Source organism: Mesocricetus auratus, unplaced genomic scaffold, assembly GCF_017639785.1.
Source record: "Mesocricetus auratus isolate SY011 unplaced genomic scaffold, BCM_Maur_2.0 Super-Scaffold_100011, whole genome shotgun sequence".
Lineage (NCBI taxonomy): Eukaryota > Metazoa > Chordata > Mammalia > Rodentia > Cricetidae > Mesocricetus > Mesocricetus auratus.
Window position 1 is genome coordinate 63,785,308 of NW_024429195.1, and position 24,026 is coordinate 63,809,333.

Sequence of the window (24,026 nt, forward strand, 5' to 3'; positions counted from 1 at the left end):
TTCAAGGTAATTTTTAACTTAGCTTTTCAGTTAGAGCTAGTGATATACATTTGATCTTGGATTTCTGACACAATTTAGCATCAAGATCCTAAAATATCAAAGGGGCAAAACGCTTCCAAGTGGGCAAGAAATGGCTTATTAATAAATCAGGATATATTTCTATAGATCAAGATTCTCAGAAGTGACTTTGGCATCCTTGTCCAGTTATCCCACATCAAACCAAGAGTTCGTTGAGTGCATACACAATTCATACAGAAGCCAAGGAATTATTTCTGAATAGTAGTTTTAGTAAGTTGCAGAGACTGTTTTGAAAAGCGTTCTTTATGTGTGTGCATGAATGTGAATGTGTACCTGTATTTATATACGCTCTGTGCATGTCTAGTGACTGCAGAGGCTAGAAATGGACATCTAGTTCCCTGGTACTGGAATTATAGACAGGTGTGACCTGCCTTTGTATGTGCAGAACCCATATCTGCGGAAGCAGCAAGTGCTCTTAATTACTGAGCTATCACTCCAAGCTGGGTTGCAGAGTTTTCTAATGGGAATGGAGGGGTTGAGCTTGAGCTACTCCATGTCATGCAGTTCATCAGGGGCTTTTCTAAGTAGTGCTCAAAGCAAAAACTTGTAAAAAAAAGTCGCAGTTTTTGCAGAACGCTTTTCAGCTAGGTTTACTTTGGTGGTCTATACAAGTTAGAAGAAGTGTATGTTGCCAGTGTATTTTTCTTGTCATTCGAAACTGATGCTTGTAAGGAATTAAAACAAAATCCCCCAGAATGTTACTTGAATCACAGTGTTGTTCTGGGGATTTATTAAAATTTTTGGCTAAATTTTATGCTAAGCTGCTATTACAAAGGGCTAAGATAAGAGAGGCTTCAGGAAGAGAGAAGCTATATTCTTTCGTGGGGCAAGCTCAGTACGTGCAGCTTTGGAACTGATAAGATGGCGCCATGGCCTGACAGAATCTCTGTCCTTGTTTGTTCTCCTGCCATCTCAATGGGTCACCCTGCCCATGTGGTCCAAGATGGCTCATTAACACATCAGCACTTCAGCTGACAGGAAGAGAGGGAGAGGAGGGGTAGAGTGTGGGTATACCCATTCTCTCTAAGATATATTGAAGAAAGTGCATATACTTCATTTGCTCAGAGATTGTTGGCTACATCTTTGTGTGAGAAAGACTGGGAAATATTATCTGTGGAAGTCAAATATCCAGCCAAATACCATTACTCTGAAAGATAGGTTGGGCAATATTCGGATGCCAAGGTCTAAATATCAGTCTCTGCTGCACTGGAAGCATTTGTAACCACATTGATTATTGTCACCATTAACTATTGTGATGCCTGATGGTTATGAGTTTAAACCAGTGTCTCCCTGAGTCTGCCTTCCTTCTCTCTGCATCTACTGTTTGGATTTACTGCCTACCTATATTTTGCCTGCCCATTGGTCGAAACAGCTTCATTCATCAACCAATAAAAGCAACGCATATTTGCAGCATACTAAAGGACATCTCATATCAGAGCTGTAAGAGTGAAAAGGAAGCCTCCTTAGTAGTTTTCTGACTCCCACAGTGCTGCTCTGGAGAAGCTCCCCTCTGCTGGTCCCCTCTGGCTTTGACTTGGTTTCAAATTTCAGGGTGGTGGTCTTCTTTGTGATGGGAGATAAGGGATGATTCTCTGATGTTACTGATTTTCAGGTTGCTTGAGTTTTCAGGTCAATGAGGAATGGTATCTTAAAGATGATGTATGGTACTCCTGAGAATGACACATGGAGTTGTCCTCAGGCTTCCACATATGTGCGCTTACACATGCATGACAAAAATGCCTTATATACAATAATGACGGTGCCTTCTAGAGAGGAAGCATTTAGTAAAGGATACATTGAACAGTAAATATTGCTGTCATTGTCTTCAACTTTCATATTCAGTTCAGAAGTAGAATGTGTAAGCACAAAAATGAGGAAAAGTGAAGTATTTTACTATTGGTGAACCAGATACTGGGGGATGCCCTCAAACATGATTAGTAGGTCTCAGAATATAGTTCATTTTGTATTTCAGGACTGTTGTCCATGACAGGGGCTTCCATTTTAAAACAAACAAAGCTCTTTCAATCCAGGTTTCTTGCTTTTGTTTTTTTTTTCTTTCTTTCTATTTGTAAAGCACTTATAATCCGACTTCAGTTACTTCCTCAGCAATTATGAGATGGGGAAGAATCTTCTGCAAAAAGACTTCTTTCAATTCCTCAAATTGCTTAAGTCTAGCAGAAGATTAGAAACCCTTTAAAGCCAGTATCTCAGAATGATTCCCGAGACAACACATTGAGTTTGTTTTCGTTCTTCCTTTGCAAGCTTTTGAAAATTTGCGAGTACTTCAGGCGCCATGTGTTCTTACAGAATATGATTTTAAGCCTCATGAACCATTATGAATTAAAACTGCTGCCCTTCTCATGGATCCTGTAGACAGCTGCCAGTCATTAGCTGATTGGATGCAAATGAGGATAGATGATGTTTGTCACAGTGACTGTGTGGCTAATTTATGCTTTATATCTGGATGGTGGAGACATGATACTGACTTAGATGGTGTAAACTGAAAGTCCTGTCTCATTTTGAGGTGGTTGATAATAACAAAAAGACTACTGCACATGGTTGACTACTGTAGACTGGCAATTTCACAATAACTTTAGCATTTCTGTGCTAACTAGGGGGAAATTTCTGTGATGATTGCTCTAATGGACATTTTTTATTTAATGCAAAGCATTTTGTTGATACTTCCTTCCTTGCAAAAAGCATTTCTTAATTTATTACAAAGCAGCTAAATGCAGAGCTTTTCCTTCTCTGGGACCTTTAGGCATCTCATACTTATCATGTCTGTGTTCAAAACCCAACTACTTACAAACTTCCTGTCAAGAAGGCAGTTATCACAGACTAAGAGATATTATAGATAAATGTGAATCCATAGACAAAAAAATGAATGATAGCATATTCAACCACAAAAATACCACCACAACAAAACACTGAACAAACTTTGACACCCTTATTAGAAGGAAGGTGGTAACTCGCAGAGTCTAATGGGAGATAAATGCTCCCATAGGATAGTGTGGGTATTCATCTTCTTAGCCTCTACATGAAATAATAGGACCCAGCTGGGTGTTCATGGTGCATGCCCTTAATCCCAGTACTCCAAAGCAGAGGCAAGTGGATCTCTGAATTTGAGGTCGGCCTGGTCTATACATTGAGTTCCAGGACAGCAAGGGCTGTAGGGGGAAACCCTCTCTATAAAACAAACACAACCCCCCCCCCCAAATAACAACAACAGGAATCTGAAGAAATGGAACTTTTTTATTCACTGGGAGAGACCACACTATTGGTAAGGATTCTTTAAAAAACATCTGGTTCCTGAGAAAATCAAGTGCAAGCATTTTCCTGTTAGAATTGAGTAACCACAGAGCTTCCAATGCCTCTACCTTTCATTCCTTTAAGAAGGAAACAATACATTGACAAAGGCAAGCAGAGCTGTCAGGTCAAGGCCAGCCTGATATATTTAATGAGTTTCAGACATGCCAGTGGTACCAAGTGAAACTCTGTATCAATAAATGAATGAATGAATGAATGAATGAATAAATAGAGAAAAAACAATGTATATATTTTCTCTTTTGTCTAGATCTACTGACTATGAATACACAGTTTTGGGGGGGGGGGGGCAAAAACTCAAAAGCTCTAGTAAGATGCAATGCACATAGACCAAAAGTTTTTATGTAACACAATACATAAAATGACCCAGAGACAGATATTGGAGTTCAAGGTAAAGATCAGGCAAGCAAAGCAGCCAAGCTACCAGAGAGCTCTTACCTCTAACAGGACTGGGTTGTTCCTATTGTTAACGTGGCTGGAGTGTGAATGCATGATACTGAGACCTTGCTTCTGTCTTATATAACTCCCTAACGCTGGGATTAAAGGTGTGTGACTACAGATGCTGAGATCATCTTTGTGTGAGCTCTTTCTCTGGGTGGCCTTGGACTCATAGAGATCCATCTACCTCTTAATCCTGAGTCCTAGGACTAAAGGTGTGTACCACCATCTCCTAGCTTCTGGCTGCTGGGATTAAATTTGTGTGCCTGGCTTCTATGCCTTTTAGCTGACTTTGCTTTCTGAATCCTCAAGTAATCTTTAATAAATCATAAATAAAATATCCCCATAGTTTTATAGATGAAGTTGTTGGTTACTACTGACAATATTCTAAAATGTTTCTGGACTTTTAAAATTCTTCTGTCCTGAAATTAACATTTCCTTAGGCTATATTTATAATTGTTTATGCTCTGAAGAAATTGAGACTGTTTAGCTTCTGATTAAAATAAGCCTGAAATTAAATTATTCTTACTGACATAGTTTGTTTCCGCAAAATGCTGCATTATTCTTCCTTAATTAAACATTTACAGAAATGTGTTTGTTACAGATATCATTTATAGAAAATATGTGTTTGCTTTCTGTATTTGTATAGTTTAAATGATAGTACCACAAAGTACTATTTCATAGACAAGGAAAATGCCCCGCCCCTCCCTTTGAGGACAGGGTCCCACTGCCTAGGTTTGCTCCATTCCAGGCTCCATTTCCCTTCTTCTGTGCTAGATTCTCAAATGTGTTTAAAGTATAAGTTACGCCTGCAAGTACCTTTGCTTTCCTATTCCTGTCTCAAAAGCTTTTGGCATTTCCATGCTAGCTATTTAGATTTTTTTTTAGTTTCTCTCTGAATAGCCTCCCCTTCAGAATAATGTGTCTTCATATAGTACAGGGTAGCCCAGCATTTAGTATGCTTAGTGTGCAGTCTAGGCTGTCCGTCTTTCTGTCCCCATTTCCTTAAATGTTGGAAATATACAGTGTGAACTTTACTGCTAAAGCTTGAAGATAACACTGTCTTTGTGTGTGTGTGTGTGTGTGTGTGTGTGTGTGTGTGTGTGTGTGTGTGTGTGTGTTATTTGAGATTGTGCTAAGGAAGTATCTACTACCGAGCTAATAACCTAGCCATGCTTTATTTTGAGACAGTCTTAAATTACTGATGCAGGGTTTAAACTCTCCATCTTGTGACCTCTGCCTCCCAGATGGCTAGGTTTACAGGTCCCTCTGAGTTTTGCTGTCATTGTTTTGAGATAGGGTTTCATTCTGCAATCTAGATTAGCCTGGAACTCTGTGTAGCCCAAGCTGGTCTTACACTACCAAAGCAACCCTCCTGCCTCAGCTTTCAAATTCTCTTAAGAGTTAGGCTTGAAACCATGAGGCACCACAGTTGATTTTGTAGATAATATTGATCACTGGACATTTCTTATTTTGAGTTTTAAGATCTTCTGTGATTTTGCAATTAGTATTGATTTCGGCCTCCACCATTCGACCTGCTAATTTGATGGATATTGACAGATGATGCATGCAAGGGAAGCCATCCTTACACCTTGCTGCTCTCCCTCAGAGCTTGCCTTCCGGGATGCCTAGTCTCCTGCAGTGTGTGGACTTTACAGTCGCCTCACTTTCCTACCCGTTAATATGTGCACTCAAAAATTTCTTAAACTAGTATTTTCATGCATTCTGAGCAAAAGGGTATCCTTTGGATGTTAAACTAGAGAGTCTGTTATAGAGTCATCTGGGCTACAAATTACTGGGCTGGCTACCAAATAGATTTAAAAATTGTGAGGGATTTTTTTTAAAATTATAGTCGGGATTTTGAAATGTTTAATTTTCAAGCAAAAGAAAAGAAAGTTACTAGAAAACGCTGAAATTTTGGATGCTGTCATGTGTTCCTTATTTACATTTCCTCATTGCTGAGGTAAAACACCCAAGAAAAGCAACTGATGAAAGGAAGGGTTGATTTTGGCTCTGTTTGAGGTCATCCGTCCCTGTGGTGGTATAGGAGGTTGAGACACTTTGTCACATCACATCCAAAGTCAAGATGGAGAGAGGCATGAACACTGATGGTCAACTCATTTCTTTCTTTAATTATTCAACATAGAAGTCATATATATCAAATGGCATAGACCATGTTTAAGAGCGGTGTTCGCACATGAGTTAACTCAGTCTAGAAACTCCCTCACAGACACCCTTGAGGTGCGTCTCCATGGGGATTCTAAATCCTGACAATCAATATAATCCGTCAACACGTGCAAAATGAAATTGCAAATATTTAACCTGTATAAAGCACAGGCAGATAAACATGTTCATTTCTTACTACATGTTTGCAGATAGTGTAACACATAGAACACATTTTCAATAGGACAAATAACATCTGATTTTAGAAATACAGTTTTAGCCTTTTTCATATAAAATAACCTATTTTGATCATTGATTTTAAAGAGCAACCCACTAAGTCCAAAGCAATAATGGGAAAATATGAGATGCGCAATTCATGTAATTATTTAAAAGGGTCAGTTGTAGAGAAATATTTCTATGTAATTCCATAAAGACATGGTTGAGAGAAATGGGGAGTCCTGTTTTTATTTTTATACATATTGACATTAGGTTAGAAATTCATTTTTATGCTTGTAAATCAGTCAGATTTATTTCTAATTTTCAAAATAAATATGAGAATCTGGCATGTAAATATATACTATATACTCACAAACTAAAACAATACAGATTTATTAAGACTTTCCTAAATAATACAATTTTCCTATACCAAAAAGATGCACATTCATACAACAAGGACATCTGTTCCACTATTTTTATAGCAGCACAATTTGTAATAGCCAGAACCTGGAAGCAACCTAGATGTCCCTCAACTGAAGAGTGGATAGAGAAGATGTGGCACATTTACACAATGGAATACTATTCAGCAGAAAAAACAGTGGAATCTTGAAATTTGCAGGTAAATGGATGGCACTAGAAGAAACTATCCTGAGTGAGGTAACCCAGTCACAAAAAGACAAACATGGTATGTACTCACTCCTATATGGTTTTTAGACATGAATCAGGGGAGTGCCAGTCTTCAATCCCACTGCAAGAGAGGCAGGGAAACAGGAAGGACCCTAAGAGTGATATACATGGTACCCCAGAGAAGGTGGAATGAGGCAAGATCTCCTGAGCAGATTGGGAGCACAGGGTGGGGGAGGGGAAAGGGAGCCAGGAAAAAGAGGGAGACAATAGGAAGGGAGAGGGAGGACATGGGGGAGCAGGAAGGTTGAGTTGCAGGAAGAATAGACTAGAGCAGGATGAGAGATACCATAATAGAGGGAGCCATTCTAGGTTTGAGGGGAGATCTAGCACTAGTGAGATCTCCAGCGATTTACAAGGATGACACCAACTGGCAAACTAAGCAGTAGTGGAGAGATTACATTAAACACCCCTCCCTAATAATGATTTTGACGACTATCTTACATACCATCCTAGAACCTCCATCCAGTGACAGACAGAAGCAGAGGCAGACACCCACAGCTAAACACTGAACTGAACTCCTGGAACCCAGTGACAGAGAGGGAGGAGTGATGAGCTAAGGGGTCAAGACTGGGCTGGTGAGACCCAGAGAAACAGCTGACCTGAACAAGGGGGAGATCTTGGACCCCAGACTGATGGCTGAGAGGCCAGCATGGGACTGATCCAAACCACTTGAATGTGGGTGTCAGTGAGGAGACTCAGGCAATCTATCGGGTTTTTGGGTAGTAGATCAGTATTTATCCCTGGCACACAAATGGACTTTGGGGACCCATCCCACAATGAGGGATACTTTCTCAATCTGGACACTTTGGGGAGGGCCTGGGGCCTCCCCGGAACAAAATGACAGACTCTAGAGATCCCCCATGGAGGGCCTTACCCTCCCTGGGGAATGGAGTGGGGATTGGGTGTGGGGCTGGTGGGAGGAGTGGGCATGGAGGGGAGGGAGAGGGAGCTGGGACTGACATGTGAAGCAAGCTTGTTCCTAATTTAAATATATAAATAAAAAGTCTAAAAAAATACAATTTTCCAATTAGGAAATCATGTATAGACATTAAATAAAAAAAAGTTGGTCACAACCAATCATATGTTTATGAACATGAAGAAATACACCTGCACACACACAAGATAAACATAACACTTCTCTTGATGGCAGAATTATACATGTTCCGAGTTGTTTCTTTTTTTTTTCCCTTTTGTTTGAGTCGGGGTCTCATATGACCTACACAACCTTGAACTCACTTTATATAGCTGCTGACAGCCGTGGACTTCTGCTTCTCCTGCCTCCACATCCCCCCTGCTGGGGTTCCTGGCATATACTGCCATACCTGATTTGTATAGCGCCAGGGATCCAACCTAGGGTCTCCTGCATTGCGGTCAAGGACACTAGCAAAGGACGCACATCTGCAGTTCCCTCTCTTCCTCTTGTGAGAGCCATCCTGTGGACACCTCAGAATATAAACTGTCACAACACTCCTTCCCTGAAACCCTATCCTAGGAACTCAAATAAGATGTACTTCAGGTTGCATGATGTGGCTTAGTTACTCTGTATGTCGAATCCTGTTCATCTCTGTGACTGTGACCTCACCCTGTCTTCTTTGCATCCATTCACCTGTCTGGACTATTAGTAGTTGGAAAATATTAAGTTCATTTATCATTCTGTTTTCTGTACTGAAATCTCCAACCTTTCCAGGACAAAACTGCTTATGCTTTAATTCTTAGTGTGCTCCGATTTCCCCGCCGTACTTAATTTATTCTCTTATTATTTGTGGTATTTACCAGTATGTAAAATAGAATATATTATATTTAATTTTTTGTATGTCTGTATCTCTCTCTCTCTCTCTCTCTCTCTGTGTGTGTGTGTGTGTGTGTGTGTGTGTGTGTGTGTGTGTGTGTATGTGTGCGTGCTCGTGATTTCATTAGGAATCTATTCTCTCCTATGACATGGGCTCCAGGGATCAAATTCATGTCTTCAGACTTGGGAGCTAGCACATGCAATGGAGTTTAATTATATCACTTCTGTTTAAACCCTGCCTTTCTTGTACATTACACTCCTGTTTAGCATCACTCCTTGGGAAGAGGATGGCGTGTTTGGTTTTCATTGCTGAGGTAAACATTGGAATGACTGTAGAGGTCAAATGTTGACTTCTAGTATCAGAGGTTTCAGTCCATGCTTACTGCTTCAGTTGCTGTCAGCCTGAGGCAGGGCAGAGAGTTATAAAGGAGGCATGTGACAGGAATAAGGAGTGTGCTTTAGTAACATCTGGGTGTGTCTCAGTGTAGTCAATCTGACTATCTAAGTAACTGTTACCTCAATGAATTGTTTTCCATGCTGTGGGCCTGATCCTAGTAATGCTATTTGCATAAAAGGGAATTGATAGGTATCAGAATACATTTGTGATGGAGTAAATGAACATACAACCAAATGTGTAACCATACATTCTGGATCTATAGCTAGTTATGCCTGCCATTGATCAGAGGGACAGTTGTTAGCTATTGTTTAATTAAGACATAAGCACTTAATGAAAAGTGCATTAATTTCTATGGGAATATATCTTAAAATATTCCCAATTAGTATGTCTTGGCTGCAATTTCTCTAGCAATGTTGTTTGATGGTGTGGTTTAGTTGCATTTTTATTGGGTTAATTAATATTTGTATGTGTTTTCAAGAGCAAATTCAATGTAATATATTTTACTAATCCCTGATTGAAGCAGAACCTTGAGAGGGATGAAGTGACTTGAAAACAAGGCTAAGTATTAGAAATTTCTGCAGGGCCACACTATATTAATTTGAAGATGAAGGACAGTAGTTAAAAATATATATATAGTGTTATTGTCTATTAAATTATAATGTGACTTATTGTTTTTCTGTTCTCATTTCCTATTTTCAAATTATTAGTTTATTTGATAATATTTCTAATGTTTCTTTTTTAAATTAAATGCTAAAATCTTCTGTGATCTCCAGATGCTGTGGAGCACTTCAACGTGTATGAATGTTGCTTTGCAGCTAAAGGGGCATCTAGTATGAGAATGTTAATTAGAGGATAGGATAGGCTTAGGTTAATCAGTTTTGGATCAGAATTTATGCTTCAGAATTAACCTGCAACATTCTTTAATGCTTCCCCATCTGCAGAATAAGTGTCAAAAATTTCACATATAGGTCTGTGTTATGAGAGTTTATGAGATGTCACATGTCAAGCACGAAACAAGACATGTGGTCCTATTTGTTGAAAGATAATTATGAGTTCGGTGTCTTCTTTTTGCCGCGGAAGCATTTGCAATGTGGCAGGTCAGTTTTTCTCTCTAGATAATGAAAGGACATTATATTTAGTAGCTAAGGTTAACTGAGGAGTATTAAGTTAGGGAAAATTGACAGTGAAAGATTCGCCATGTTTTTAAGGCATAAAAACTGATGCTTTAGACACCTTTGGTTCTTCCAGTATAGTCAGTAATCACACTTTCAGTGGGCACAAGCCTTCTCATCTCCATCTTCCTGCTTAGGAAAACATCTACTATTAGACTCAGTACTCTCCCTTTTCTAATCTTGTATGCTTAATTATGCTCAGCAGTGTAGCATTCTACTGATATGTTCTGACGCATATGAAGGCTCCTTGTAGCTTCAATCTTGTTTACTTTTCTTGTGCTTTTCATCTTCAAGTGTTCTAGGTCATTTATCAGTTCCGTCATAGTTGGATGAAATCTTGGTTTATTTTAAGATGGTGTCTTACTGCTTTCCAGTCCAGTATGTATGCAGTAATTTCAGACCACGAAGACCCCTACGGAAACTTGAAAGTACATGGAGTCTTTGTACGTGATCTTAAGATAACATTGTTCTTGGCTCTGTGATGAACTATGTGTGTGAATCAGCTTTGAGCCATAATGATTGCTTTAATTATTTTAGATGTCCAATGTATTTAATCTCCTGGCTTGATGAAATTTTAGAGTATAGAGGAAATAAATTTTCCCCGTAAAATGTTGTATGAGGGATCCCTCCACCTCCTGTGGTCCTTCTTGATGGATGAATATTATGTCGTATATAACTGGATTGACACTCAGCCTGAATACTTCTTTTTCTTTTTGCCAGCATGGGGTAACCTTGGAAACGTGCTGAAGAGTCAGAGTAAGATTGCTGAAGCTGAAGGCGCCTATAGAAATGCTTTGTACTACCGCAGCAACATGGCCGACATGCTGTATAATTTGTGAGTATGCCGTACTTTCTCTCCTTAGGTTCATGTTTGAAGCCTGCTGTGAGAGGGACTATTGAGTTAGCTAATGGGAATAGAGATGTTGGTATCTGTTTTTCTGAAATAAAATTTGTTCCCTTTTTTCAATTAGACCTCTCAGATCAATAAGTGAATGGTATTTTTGATTTCCCTTTTTGAGGCCATATCACCTATATTTAGATATATATTGGTGTATGGTTGAATTTTTTGAAATACTATGCCATATAACAAAGAATTGGTATGTGTATTGTACTTAAAAATACGTATTCTACTCAAACTGAGATGAATAAATATAGAATTTCAAAAGTAAGCCTTTAATGTGACATATGTAAATGCCACATTGAATATTAAATGACGTATCTTTCTTTCCCTAAAACCTTGATTATGTCAAAGTATGTGTAGAATTTATGGTCACCCTGGAAGATAGCAGAAAGATTCTAGATGCTGGGTACCATTTCTTCTTTATCATCAAGCATGTCCATTTCTTCAAAGAGACTCATGATTATAGGAAAATTTGTGGAACAGTGTAATTTGAAATATCCTTCAATATTGAGTTTGAAAAAAATCTCAAGAGCTAAATCAGCTTTACCTTGTGAATGGAAGTTTCCAAGAGGCATTGTATGTTTGAGTTGGTAAATGGAAACTAAATTTGAATCCTTTCCATTGTCGTTTACATTTTGGGCATTTTTATATGTAATAGATGGAAGAGTTTCTGATTTTTTGACTCCTGTAGCTGGAAACTCCTGGGGTTTCTGAGATGCAGGGAGAGTTAGAAATAGGTCCTTGGTGGTGTTTGGTAATTTGCAGCAGTTTAAGTGTTCTGGTCTTTCTCTGTTCTCAGTGGGACTCTGAGGCATGTAGAAGATGGCTCTTGGAGCTTTAAGCGTGTGACATCCTGGCTTTTCTCAGTCTTGCTAAGTCTCATGTCCTGTCCCTCTCCTCCCCACCTCCCTGTTATCATCTGTCTTTTTGTCTGCATTCACCCTGGAAAGTTTTCTCTGAATGACTCATGAAGCCATATGCCTTAGTGGATGAAATTCTAGGCAGAGTGGGTAGGACTGTGTAACACCTACGGACTCATGGAAGACCAGTTTCTTATAAGAAAGTCACCACGCTTAGTCAAAATTTGACACCTGTTTCTTGTGTTTTATGAATATTGCATAATAAGGTATCAAACACTCATAAGCTTAAATTTTTGTATGCATTTATGTTCTTGCTTTCTAAATCTATTTGATGGTTTAGTCTAAAAGTATTGATACAACATGTTATTAAAGATAATAATAGAGAGAGAGGTAGTCATTTATAGTAAAACAGAAGCTCTGTAGAGTTGTGTTCTGATGCTTACACTGACTTCCCCCTCCTAGACTTATAACACTGGAATGCAAATCTGTTGCTGTCTGATACGAGTGTATCAGCAGGAGGATTTTGTGTGGGCTCACATTAAGTGTACCTTTCTCCCTTATTACCTAGCATTTCTTCTCATATAGTAAAACCTTTGTACAGTCTGCCTCTCTCACTGATGTGATTCATGAAGTACATCTTCATCTATTTCCTTGAAGTAATTGGAGTGTGCATCTTTTTCTTTATGAAATATTGAATGAATATACTTAGATCCTCTTACAGCATCTCATGACTTCTTCATTTAAGTGATTTTATGACTTTATTACTGATGTAGTAGTTTTATTTCATAAAAAGGACCGTATCAGTTCTAACATGTTTGTGTACATATGCTATCTCTATGTATGTACACATTAATATAGATGATAGATAGGTAGATGGATATAGATACATTTTTAAAGGATCTTTTGCCTTATAGATGGTGTAGAGTGTTTTTCTTGTATATAAAGAGAAGTAAGTTAGCTGGCCAATTACTGCTTCCGCATTGAATTTATTTTCTCTGTTGGCCACATCTATAGCCTCTGGTTAATTATTCTTCCCAGTGTCAAGTATCATTCTTATAATCTGGTATGTGCTAGGCAAGTATTTCTCCATGATGCTGTATCTTCAGTCACAAAGGCAACAGGTTAATAAGGCACTTACTCATCGGTGGCACCTGTTGGGCAGGAGTTTAAAGCCAATACATTTTATGCCATCTTATGCTTTACTGATAACATAAAACCATTCTATTAGCCAAACCCTGCCCATCTCAGCTAGAGTTTCTATTGCTGCGATGGGACACAAGGAACAAAAGGCAAATCAGAAAGGAAAGTGTTTATTTGGCTTTCATTTCCACATCATAGTTCATAATTGAAGGAAGCCAGGACAGGAACTCAAAACAGGGCAGAGACCTGGAGGCAGGAGCTGATCCTGAGGCCACGGAGGAGTGCTGCTCACTGACCTACCTCTCATGGCTTGCTCATCCTATTTTTTGGAACCAAGAACCACTAGCCCGAGTATGACTATATCCACATGGGCAGGGCCTTATCCCATCAATCACTAATTCAGAAAATGCTCTACAGGCTTGCCTATAGATCAGTCTTAAGGAGGCATTTTCTCAGTTGGTGTATACTATTCTAGATGACTCTAACCTTTTTCAAGTTAACTTAAAACTAGCCAGCATACCACCTAATGTGTAATTTAAAGTGTTCATCTTATAAGGATTCGTGGGTGCCTGTATAACAGAGAAAGTGTATGAGTAGTGCTCCCAAAGTTTTACTGAATTGTCCTCCTTGAAGAACTGGTTATTCTTTGATTTTCAACCTAATTCAAATAGCTGAAATAATTTCTATGTACAACACAAAGTTGCGTATATTTTGAAAATGGCATGTGACTATCTGAGTGGATGAAGAAGCATAGATTTCACTAAAACATGTCTGCAATGTCTAGGAAAGAGTGGACTATATAACTTACCTCGTTGACTAGAGTCCAATAAGTATTGTTTTTCAAAATTGTTATTTTGTTCTGTGACTTAAAATCAAGTATAAATAAAATGAAATAAGATAATTTTATAACATGATATAAATAAATAAAATATATATACATACTTAGTAGCTACAGTATCAAACCTTTTTCTATTTGTTTTTATTAGTAAAACACCATTTTTCTGTGAACAGTCTAGAAACTATTAAAGTATCAAAAGGAAAATGAATTTTTCTTTTGATTTGTATAAGCTGTTTCTTTGCATACTTTTCACTGATGTTCAGGGGTTACTTCTTGTTTTAAATCAGCTTTTCACAGGAAAAAATAACACTAATAAAACTCAAAAAACAAAACTTGATTTTCTCAGTGTTTTTAGAAAAGCTAACCTAATGGTACTCCTTTCTGGCACCAGCAACACACCGAGGACTTTTCCTATCATCAGTCAGGAGTCTTCTCAAGGATGCTTTGTAATTCTACCAGGAGATGTGATGCTCAGTACTAACACTTGACCACTGTGCATGACAACCCAGGCTCAGGCACCCATGACAAGGGTGAGGGAGATGTTTTATGTTGACCAATTGAAATTAATGGACATTTATAAGTTGGAATGAAATACCTATGTTTCCTAATGAAGTTTTGGGAATCCTAAGTGTTCATTATGTCCATTTTCCACTTGCATTGTAAATTAGCAGAAACCATTCATGGCAATTGAACTTTTTACTAATAATATAATCTGCAGGCATTCATGACTACATTAAAATTTAAATAGCAATTGCTGAAGTGATCCCCCCTCTACCAGATACAATTCTAGGTGATCAGAGCTAATCTTGTCATTAATTCCTGTAATTTTATTTTTATGCTCATATTTAAAAATACTAACCAATGGTTTTAACTAGCACAACTGAATCTTGGTTTGTGTAAGAATAGAGGGGAAAAGGTGGTTTGGAAAATATTAAGTAAGAAGAGCCCGAGGGATATGGAGTTATGTCTGAAGTTGAATAAACATTGCCTTAAGAGATTGCAAAAGTTTGAGAATTTTGTGTGTGTGTGTGTGTGTGTTTGTGTGCGTGCGTGCTCAGGAATGCTATAAAATGATATCAGAGAGCTATATATACAGGGTTATATTCTGTTTTATGAAATGATGTTTGAAAATGTCCAGGGCCCCTCCCCGCAGTGGCAGAAGTGTGTGACAGCGCTCTTTTTTTTTAGTTCTTTTATGTGGAGTAAAAGAATGAGGAAGGTGAGACCTAAAGATAGCGAAGGTCACACACACGATGGGCTGTCGTTTGAACATGTGTTCTTCTGACTCTATATCATTTCTACACTTGCACTTTTAGCGGAAAGGCATGAGATGAGGACTGGCCCAGACAAAACCTTCAATATGCATATTTCAAGTTCCAAAAAGAAATAATTCAAATCACCTTTAGAGATAAGAATAAACTATTTGGAATTAAATATGATAGACTACAGCAAGTTACTGTTATCACAGGTACTGACTTTACTGATCTTCTGTCATAAAAACATGGTTGTATTGGTAGCAGGACTGCATGTCAGTGCCAAGATCTGCTTTCAAGAAATACTTCAAAAGCATTTACATATCTGTTCATTATCACATGTGATACAAGATCAGCCCATGATTATAGACAATAGTCATGTTGTGTGAAGTTTAAGGCCATTTCGTCCTATACTTAACAGAAAACAATAGCATGTAACATAGCTTATAGTCAACTGTTTCTTCATATTTGCAAATTGTTAAAGTTGCATGTTTTACCCAAGAAATTATTTTAAACTAATTTTACCAGATCTGTGTTTGCATGTTGGCTTTTATTTTAGGGTATAACTTATTTCCAGAGACAAAACCCTCGTGATATTGTTCAGTGATTTTCATTATCACATTTCATTAGTACAGGGTTGTCTTTCAACCTTTTAACCGCATGACTCACCTTTTGCTGAAAAATAGTTGATGTGCTTTCAACGTTGGTATAGATTTGTCTCAGGTAGTCTTTTCTTTTCTTTTTAACAGGTGATTCAGTGAAACACTGAAGTTTTCGTTATTCATTCAGTTTCAGAAGCACATAATAAATTTAAGACAGTATAGTCAATTTTTGATTATTTTTCCTAATGTAGAGACGATGTTTGAAGATAATTGAGATTTTTGTCTTTTTTCCAATGTTGTTAGAATTTAAGTATCCCACCTGTGAAACTTGAAAAGGAGAAAGAAAACAACTTTTAGATTCAAGGGAAGTAAACAGAAAATATCAATGAACTAGAATTTGGAGAGCAATGGGCAGGCAGGGGTGATTTTGTACAGAATAGAATATCTCACACCAGCCTTTAGAAAGGAGTAAAGTAGTAGCGTTATGAACAGACATCTGAACGCTTAAAATAACACAATAGTAAACACATAAAGGTTCTGCAAATTTTTTCTTGGGGAAATACACCTGGTCTGTTTTGGCTAAAGAATAAAATGGAATCTGCATTAAACACCTTGGGAACATTCAAGAAACATATTACAATTTTTCTTAGGAAAGAACCAAGTCAAGGCATTTTGCAAGTGGCTTCTTCCATATCCTCAAGGAAGACAGAATTTCTTTACTAATTACATTTCTTATTTTTAGAAAGCTATATTATACTGAAGGTAAAACTGGGCAAAATTAAATACACACATATGAAAGGATGATATTCCAGCTTCACCCAGAAATGAAAATAAGCCTCTAACAAGAAAGAATAAATCAGAAACCACAATAGACAAGTCATACTTATGAATACAAATACTTGCATTTCTTGGAATTAATATACTGGATGTAGCAATATATTAAAGATTAAAACACTGCAGGCAGGTGGGATTTAGTCCTGGATTGATGGCAAGATGTTTAATATTGCAATTCAATTACTACAGTCTTAATTTAAAGTCAGGAGAAAAAATGTCATCTCTCACTATGTCAAAAGAGTATTTGATCAGCAGCTACCTCAGAAAGTAAGACTTCCAAACACATTAAGAATGGATTAATACTATAACATATAATAAAGCATGACTGTCAGTTCTGCATATAGCGAAAATTATGGTAGCGTTATGCAATGTTTTACTCTTTCGGCTTTTTGAGGGGCCCACTACCCACCCCCCAAATAAATACACAGAGGTTTATTCTTAGTTATGAGTATCCGGCCTTACCTTGGCTTGTTTTTAGTCAGCTTTTCTTATCTTATTAACCCATCTACCTTTTACCACTGGGCTTTTATCTCTCTTTCTTTTGTGTATCTTACTTTCCTCCTTACTCCATGGCTGGCTGGGTGGCTGGGTGGCTGGGTGGCTGGGTGGCTGGCCCCTGAAGTCCTCTTCTCCTTGTTCTCTTGCTCTGCTCTTGCCCCTTCTCGGTTCTCCTTCTATTTATCCTCTCTGCCTGCCAGCCCTGCCTATCCTTGATCCTGCCTCACTATTGAAAGTTCAGCTCTTTATTAGATCAAGTGTTTAGACAAGCAATGAGTTAACAGCGAGTTAAACAGCTGCAGCATAAACAAATGCCACACACCTTAAAATAATATTCTACCACATAGCCTCACCTCTTATAGTCAGCTTCTTGGTGTTATGGCAATGGCTTCACTATTTCAGTCTTACAGAAGATTTCTGACTATATTTACTGAGATAAGTCATGGAATATCTATGAGAGTAGAAAAAAATCCTATGACTAGTACTAGGTATTCATATCCATATTCTCTGAAAGATGTATTTTGATCAGGCACTAGATAATTCTGTCTTATAAATAACCTCCTTACTAAGTGTGATCGTGTACTACTTTAATCCTAGCACTCAGGAGATGGAAGCAGAGGATTAGGAGTTTAGTATCCTCTTCTAAAACATAGCAAGTATGACATGAGTCTGCTTTGTAGAACTGTGTTTCAAAAAAGCACGCTAACAAAAACACGTCTTCATTCACATATCTACTGAGGAACTGTACATTTATATTAGTATTGGTTCATGCATTCTTTTGTTATGTATGGCTATACTTATTTATGGCAAAGTACTTAAATGAAATAGATTTTAAAAATGCAGTTTTATGGTCTCATAAGTTCACATTCAACTAGGATGAGGACCATATTCCTCTGATGGTCTTAGTAGGCATGTTTCTTGCCGCCTTCTGTGATTTGCCGTGATATGGGATGTCCTTCTCTATGCTGTGAATATGCATTGCTTTTATTGGTTGATGAATAAAGCTGTTTCAACCAGTGGACAGGCAGAATATAGTGAGGTGGGAATTCAAACAAAGATGCAGAGAGAAGGAAGGAGGAGATGTGGAGATACCAGGTAGCCTCAGGGGAAGCCAGATGTGAGGTAACAAGCCATGAGCCTCATGGTACAATATAGAATATTAGAAATGGGTTATCTTATAGGTAGAGCTAGCCAGTAAGAATCCATGAGCCACTGGCCAGACAATTGTATATATATAATATATTAGCCTTTGAGTGATTATTTCATAAGTGGTGGTGGGGACCTGGCAGGTGGGAAAGAAACTGGTCCAGGGGGGCCAGGCAGAATGCTAAAAGCTTCCAACTACATTGCTGGGAATCTTTGCTGCTCAACCATATTCTTACATGACCATCCCGTTACAAAAATGCCCATTATACTCAAGCAAGATGGTTCCTTGTTATTTAATTACTTCTGTAATGACCTTATTTCCACATATGTTCACATTCTGCAGATATTTTAGGAGGTATGTGGAACAGATAGGACATGGAACCTTATTGCAGGGAATATGTCACTAGAGGAGGACTTTAACTTTATGGTCTCACCTCACTTCCTGCTCAATCTCGGCTTGTGCTTGCATTGGTCTTTTTGAGTGTTCAGGGCTAAATTTTGAGAACCTTTGTGAGTTCAGAAGACAGATTGTGGAATATAGTTGGTGACATACCATGGCATAACTGCAGAAGTAAATCTTGGCACCTGAGAAGTGCCGCTTGATTGATATAAGGAGAAAAATAAAGTGGCCAAATATCTATAGGTCACAGCAGGAATTCCTGCCAAGGTTCTTTGGAGTGTGAAGGCACAGGGATAGAGGAAGATGGCCAGAGCTTGCCTAAGCAGAAGACTTGGCCTCCAATGGTAGAGAATTTTTGGTGGCAAACGGATTCCCAGAGTTGCTTTGTGAAGATTTTTATGTTTCAGTTTTCATGGTATTATAAATCAGATGGCCATGAGTTAAAACTGTAAATTGTGTGTAACATGAAAGTATATTTTGGCAAATTCAGTGATATTCTGTTTTTTTTGGGGGGGGATCTCAGGAAGGAATCTGGATGTGTCTAGGTGCTTGGTGTAAAGCTGCCTTGAATATCAGTGTTCAGTAGACTTATATGCAAATAGAAAGATAAAAGTCAGATGAATAAGTCCTTGTGTACCCGTGTTTGCATGGGGTTTTCCTCATTGTATATTCACAGGCAGTGGAGAGGATGAAAGTTTGAGCAGTTTGCATGGGAATTACTCTCTTTCTTTTGATAATGTATATTATATTAGCATGCTAAAAACTAAAGGGTATCCTATGGTATCATCAGGCTAAGGTGTCCTGGATGATGAAGATGTAGCTTAAGGAGACCTGTAAAGCTCTTTGCAGAATGAACTGTGATTATGCTTTGGTTATTTTCTCTGTAAATCTGCCTTCATAGTCTCACTATGGTCTCGCTCATGCCCTTATGCACTTTTGCTCTGTTTGGGTCCTATGGTGGTCAGCTGAGTTGCAGTTCATGCTTTGCATTCCATTCCCATCTTTTTCTGCAGTTAGTTTGCACATCTGTCATGTGATTTTGTCCTTAGTTGATTTTATGATTTAGCTGTAAAGGTGGAAAACTCTTTTCCTAATATTTACGATCCCTAATTCTTGTAACACCTATTATGAATATCAATGATTTTCACACTTTTTTTCTTTGAGAAAGAGTGGCTGACTGTGAAGTTTTGCCTTTTATTCATCATTACCATCATATCTGTAACTTCACCCAGCAAACACTGACTGTTTTTGAAATGACAGCCATTGGGTTAGAAAGTAAGAATTAGCTCACAAGGGAAGTACAGAGTCTGTCTTCAAGTAGCTTGAAGTCTGGATATAAAATTGTATGTTGGTACTGGGGAGATGGTTCCCATGGTAAACAATTACATGGATGTGCCAGCTCTTTGATTATTCTGACTATGGAAGGCTGAGACGGAGGATCCTGATGCAGCCAAGCTAGGGAAACTAGCTATATCTGTCAATCATTGATTGATAGAAACCCTACCTTAAAGAATAAGGTGGGAAAGCAACTGAGAAGATTCTTGATACACATGTACATGGACCCACACAGATGTGAACATTTGCACACTCACGCACGTACGCACGTGCACGCGCTCACACACACATACACACACACACACACGTGAAAACAATATATAAGATGCTAAGCTGGGCATGGTAGCTATAAGCCTCTTATTGCAGGTTGACTTTGAATTCCGGATCCTCTCCTCCACCTCCTGAGTGCACCAACTCTGTGTGGCTAAAAGTTACTTCTATCCCAATTGATACCCATGTGTTGTTGTAACTCAGCCTGGAAGAAAAATTTGAACAGAGGTAGGAGTCATAGTGGAAAGGCACTGATATCATCTACAATGATAGTAGAAGGGTAAAATGAGTTTTGCCTTGGTAATTTTAGGGGTTTTCTGGCTGTCCTGCAAGCATCTGGAATTCATTTTTATAGCTTTTAAAAATTTTTTTCACTCACTTTATAGACAGCCACATTCATAATTTTTTTGTTTTAGAAACACTCTTATTTACATATCAATGCTCCCATTCCCTTGCCCTCCCACCCTCCTGTGCTGCTGGCTGACCCCCCTAGAGCACAAATGGACTTTGGGAGCCCATTCTCTAAGGAGGGATACTATTGCAGCCCAGATACAAGAAAGAGGGCCTAGGCCCACTCCCAAATGATGTAATGGACTTTGATGGTCCCCCGTGGAGGGAGGGCCTCACTCACTATCCTTGGGTGTGGGTGTGGGTGGGTATGGGAGATCCGCTGGGAGCATTTTTATAACTTTTTCTTTCTTTTTTTATGTTTACATTTAAATTAGAAACAAGGTTGCTTCACATGTCAATCCTAGCTCCCTCTCCCTCTCCATCATTTTTATAACTTTTATAAAGGACATTTGGAGATAGAGTGTACATTTTACTGTCATAATTATGTAATGGTGTGAATGAAAACTGACTCTCAATGGAATACATTTGTATAATGTATAATAGGCTAAATACAAGGACTGTTAAGGAACCATAGGTAAAATAAATGCTTAAGCATCTTGATACAGGTTGTATAACTCAATGATCCAGAAGAAGAAGCAGACACAAAATACCCATGATGTGGGATGTCAATACCTGGGTCTTGATTCTTTTACATAAAGCATGCAGAGAAGACCGTTTTGCACAAAGAGAGCCACAAGGAATCTCAGCGAATAATTTAATCTTCATAGATATATGGGCACAATGGCCGAAGAACTCACATGTACACAGAAAGTTCTGTGGCAGCTGGAGATGTAAATCATTTTTTGTTTTCATTGCTAATACAAGGTGGCCTCTTTGGCCGTTCTCTGGTGCTCCACACAGACTTATGAACAGAATTGAATCAAACGACTTACTTCACGCTCGTTTGTTTACCGTTTGTGGCAAGTACACAGTAGTTCCCATGGCTGGGACTGCCGCTGGGCTGTCAGACATGCCATCTCCAGCAAGCATCAGAACTGGAATCTTTTAGTAACTATGAGCCTGGAAAGAGGACGACAGAGGTTGGGTCCTGTCCATGCTTACTCCTGTTATATTGATCCTGTTTCAGATGCAGCTGCAAAATAGCACTACGTGGGCGTGGCTGTGTTTCACAGAAACAGTCATTCACATTAGCTCTGTAGAAAAAACACATTAGCCTAGATTCCATAGTGGAACAAATTGAATGAAGGCCTTTTTTTCTGAAATATCATTAAAAGATCTTTAATTTCCTAGTCATTGCCACCCAGAGCTGTGAAGGTGAAACTGAGGAGGTGGATTAGAAGGCCTGTTAAGGAGTTTATAAAGCAGCCTGCAGTCACACCCAGAATTATTGCTTCTTGTTCACTTTAACTTGAAAACTGATTGAAACTTTGCCTACAGGGCCAGAAGTCTTTCTATTGTCGTACTTCCTAAAAATTATGTTCATGTGGAGAGTGCAGATGATGTGCGGCAGAACCTTAAGTAAATTAATTTCACTTTTCTCAGAAGGAGGTTTTGCATTATGAAAAGCAAGTGTCCTTCGTCTCTGCTCTCGAAGAAAAATGAACAGATGTAAATTTGTTATTTGCGTGGTTCCAATCAGTCTACTGCAGATTTCCAATTACTGTGGCTTAAGAATTATTTTCTAGACACACCAGGAATTATAGTAACATTGTCAGGCACTTAATTTATTCTCTCTGTTATATAGAGCCTAACTAAGGTTTTGCTTACTTGATAGTAAAGTTGCTCAAAGTATAATGGAAGTTTGAGGGCATCTAGATATGTAGATGATAATGAATTTAAAACTAAAATTGTGTCATCTACTACTTATTTCTTACATATTTTATTTATGCAAAATAGCACCTCATTCCTGAGGCTGGATCGTATTTCTTACCACTTCTTTCAATTACTTGCTTCTAGGTTACCGTTACTGAGGTAAAGATTCCAGACTGATGCTGACTCTTTATATAGCAAAAGCACCCCCTTCTACCATCCTCACAGTCATTTCCCCTTTTTCAATTCTTTCTCTCTTTTTTACATTGCACTTATTAGTATGAAATACACACAATACACTATGTAACTATACATATGTGTACTAGAAAAGAATATAAGTTCCTAGTTAATTTTCTACAGTCTTAGAAGATCAACTTGCAATCCATTCTAATTGTACAATATATGCTTAACATGTGAAGATCTTAGGTTTGATTTGTTACATACACACACACATGCACACACACAAACATGCATACACACAGACACACCCATGCATACATGCACACAATACACACATGCACACACACTTGAACACACACAGACTATACAAGCAAGACCCCTAAGTAGGAAAACGTGAAATCCATAAGGCATTATTTTGGTATATTTGCAAACTTTCTAGAGCAGTGCTTAGCACACAGTGAATGCTAGATTAATTTTTCTTGGAGGTATATGTTTACACACTATTGTTGCTTTATGTGCATTTATTCTCCTCAAATACCCATGTGTAAAAGATATGCTGTAGACTATTTCAAAAGCTGTCCTCCCCTCTGTATCCTCCTTCCTCTCTCCCCGACTCTGAAAGAATAGCAGTAGATACTCAGTGATGGCCTTTTAACTTCACACCTGCATCACGTTAAATCATGGGTCCCCCGTGTTCCACTTGGCCCCTGTGATTCATTAAGCTGGGATGTCAAGTCATAGGGATTTGATGAAAGTGATCTCTTTTCTGTCCTATGGTGAGGAGTACAGTGTAAGGAAATGTCCACACCACCTGGAGGAGACCCAAGTCTAGTCTGGGTCTTATAATGTGGCCTTTATCTCTTAGTGAAAACTCTTGGCTACAGGACCATGCAAACTCACTTGAAGGGACGCTGGACTTTCCTGATGTTTGGTAGTTTTTATGATTTTCTCATAGTCTCTGTGTATTCCTTGCTCATTTGTCATTTGATGTAAAGGCCGTTACAGGAATCTCTAAATCTTTGAAAATGTGCTCTACTGGTGGGTGCCAGCCTGGGGTGTAAGCTGTGTCCTAAAACTCAGTGAATACAATTCCGATAGAAATTATCAATGGAGCTGGGCACAGTGGAGTGTGCACCTCTAATCCCAGAACCTGAGGTAGGGTTGCCATGAATTTTAGTCAATTATAGAGTAAATGCCTATTTCCTAAAAATAAAAATAAAACAATGAAGACCAAGCGAGATGAGAAAACAGGCCAATTCTTATTCCTTGTTTTTTTTTTTTTTATTTTTCAAATGTTTCAAAGTTGATGAGGCAGTACTTACCTGAGGCAGGAGGGTTACAAATT

General features: G+C 38.4%; 1 protein-coding gene across 2 annotated transcripts in view; it reads left to right on the top strand.

Annotated features, from left to right (window-relative positions):
- The window catches only part of Tmtc2 (transmembrane O-mannosyltransferase targeting cadherins 2), a 356,561-nt gene that overhangs the window by 185,507 nt on the left and 147,028 nt on the right, over positions 1–24,026 (top strand). For both annotated transcript variants that reach the window (XM_005068036.4, XM_021225985.1), the window contains exon 4: positions 10,985–11,099. In XM_005068036.4, the coding sequence (XP_005068093.1) occupies positions 10,985–11,099 (115 nt within the window). The remainder of the gene's footprint in view (positions 1–10,984; positions 11,100–24,026) is intronic.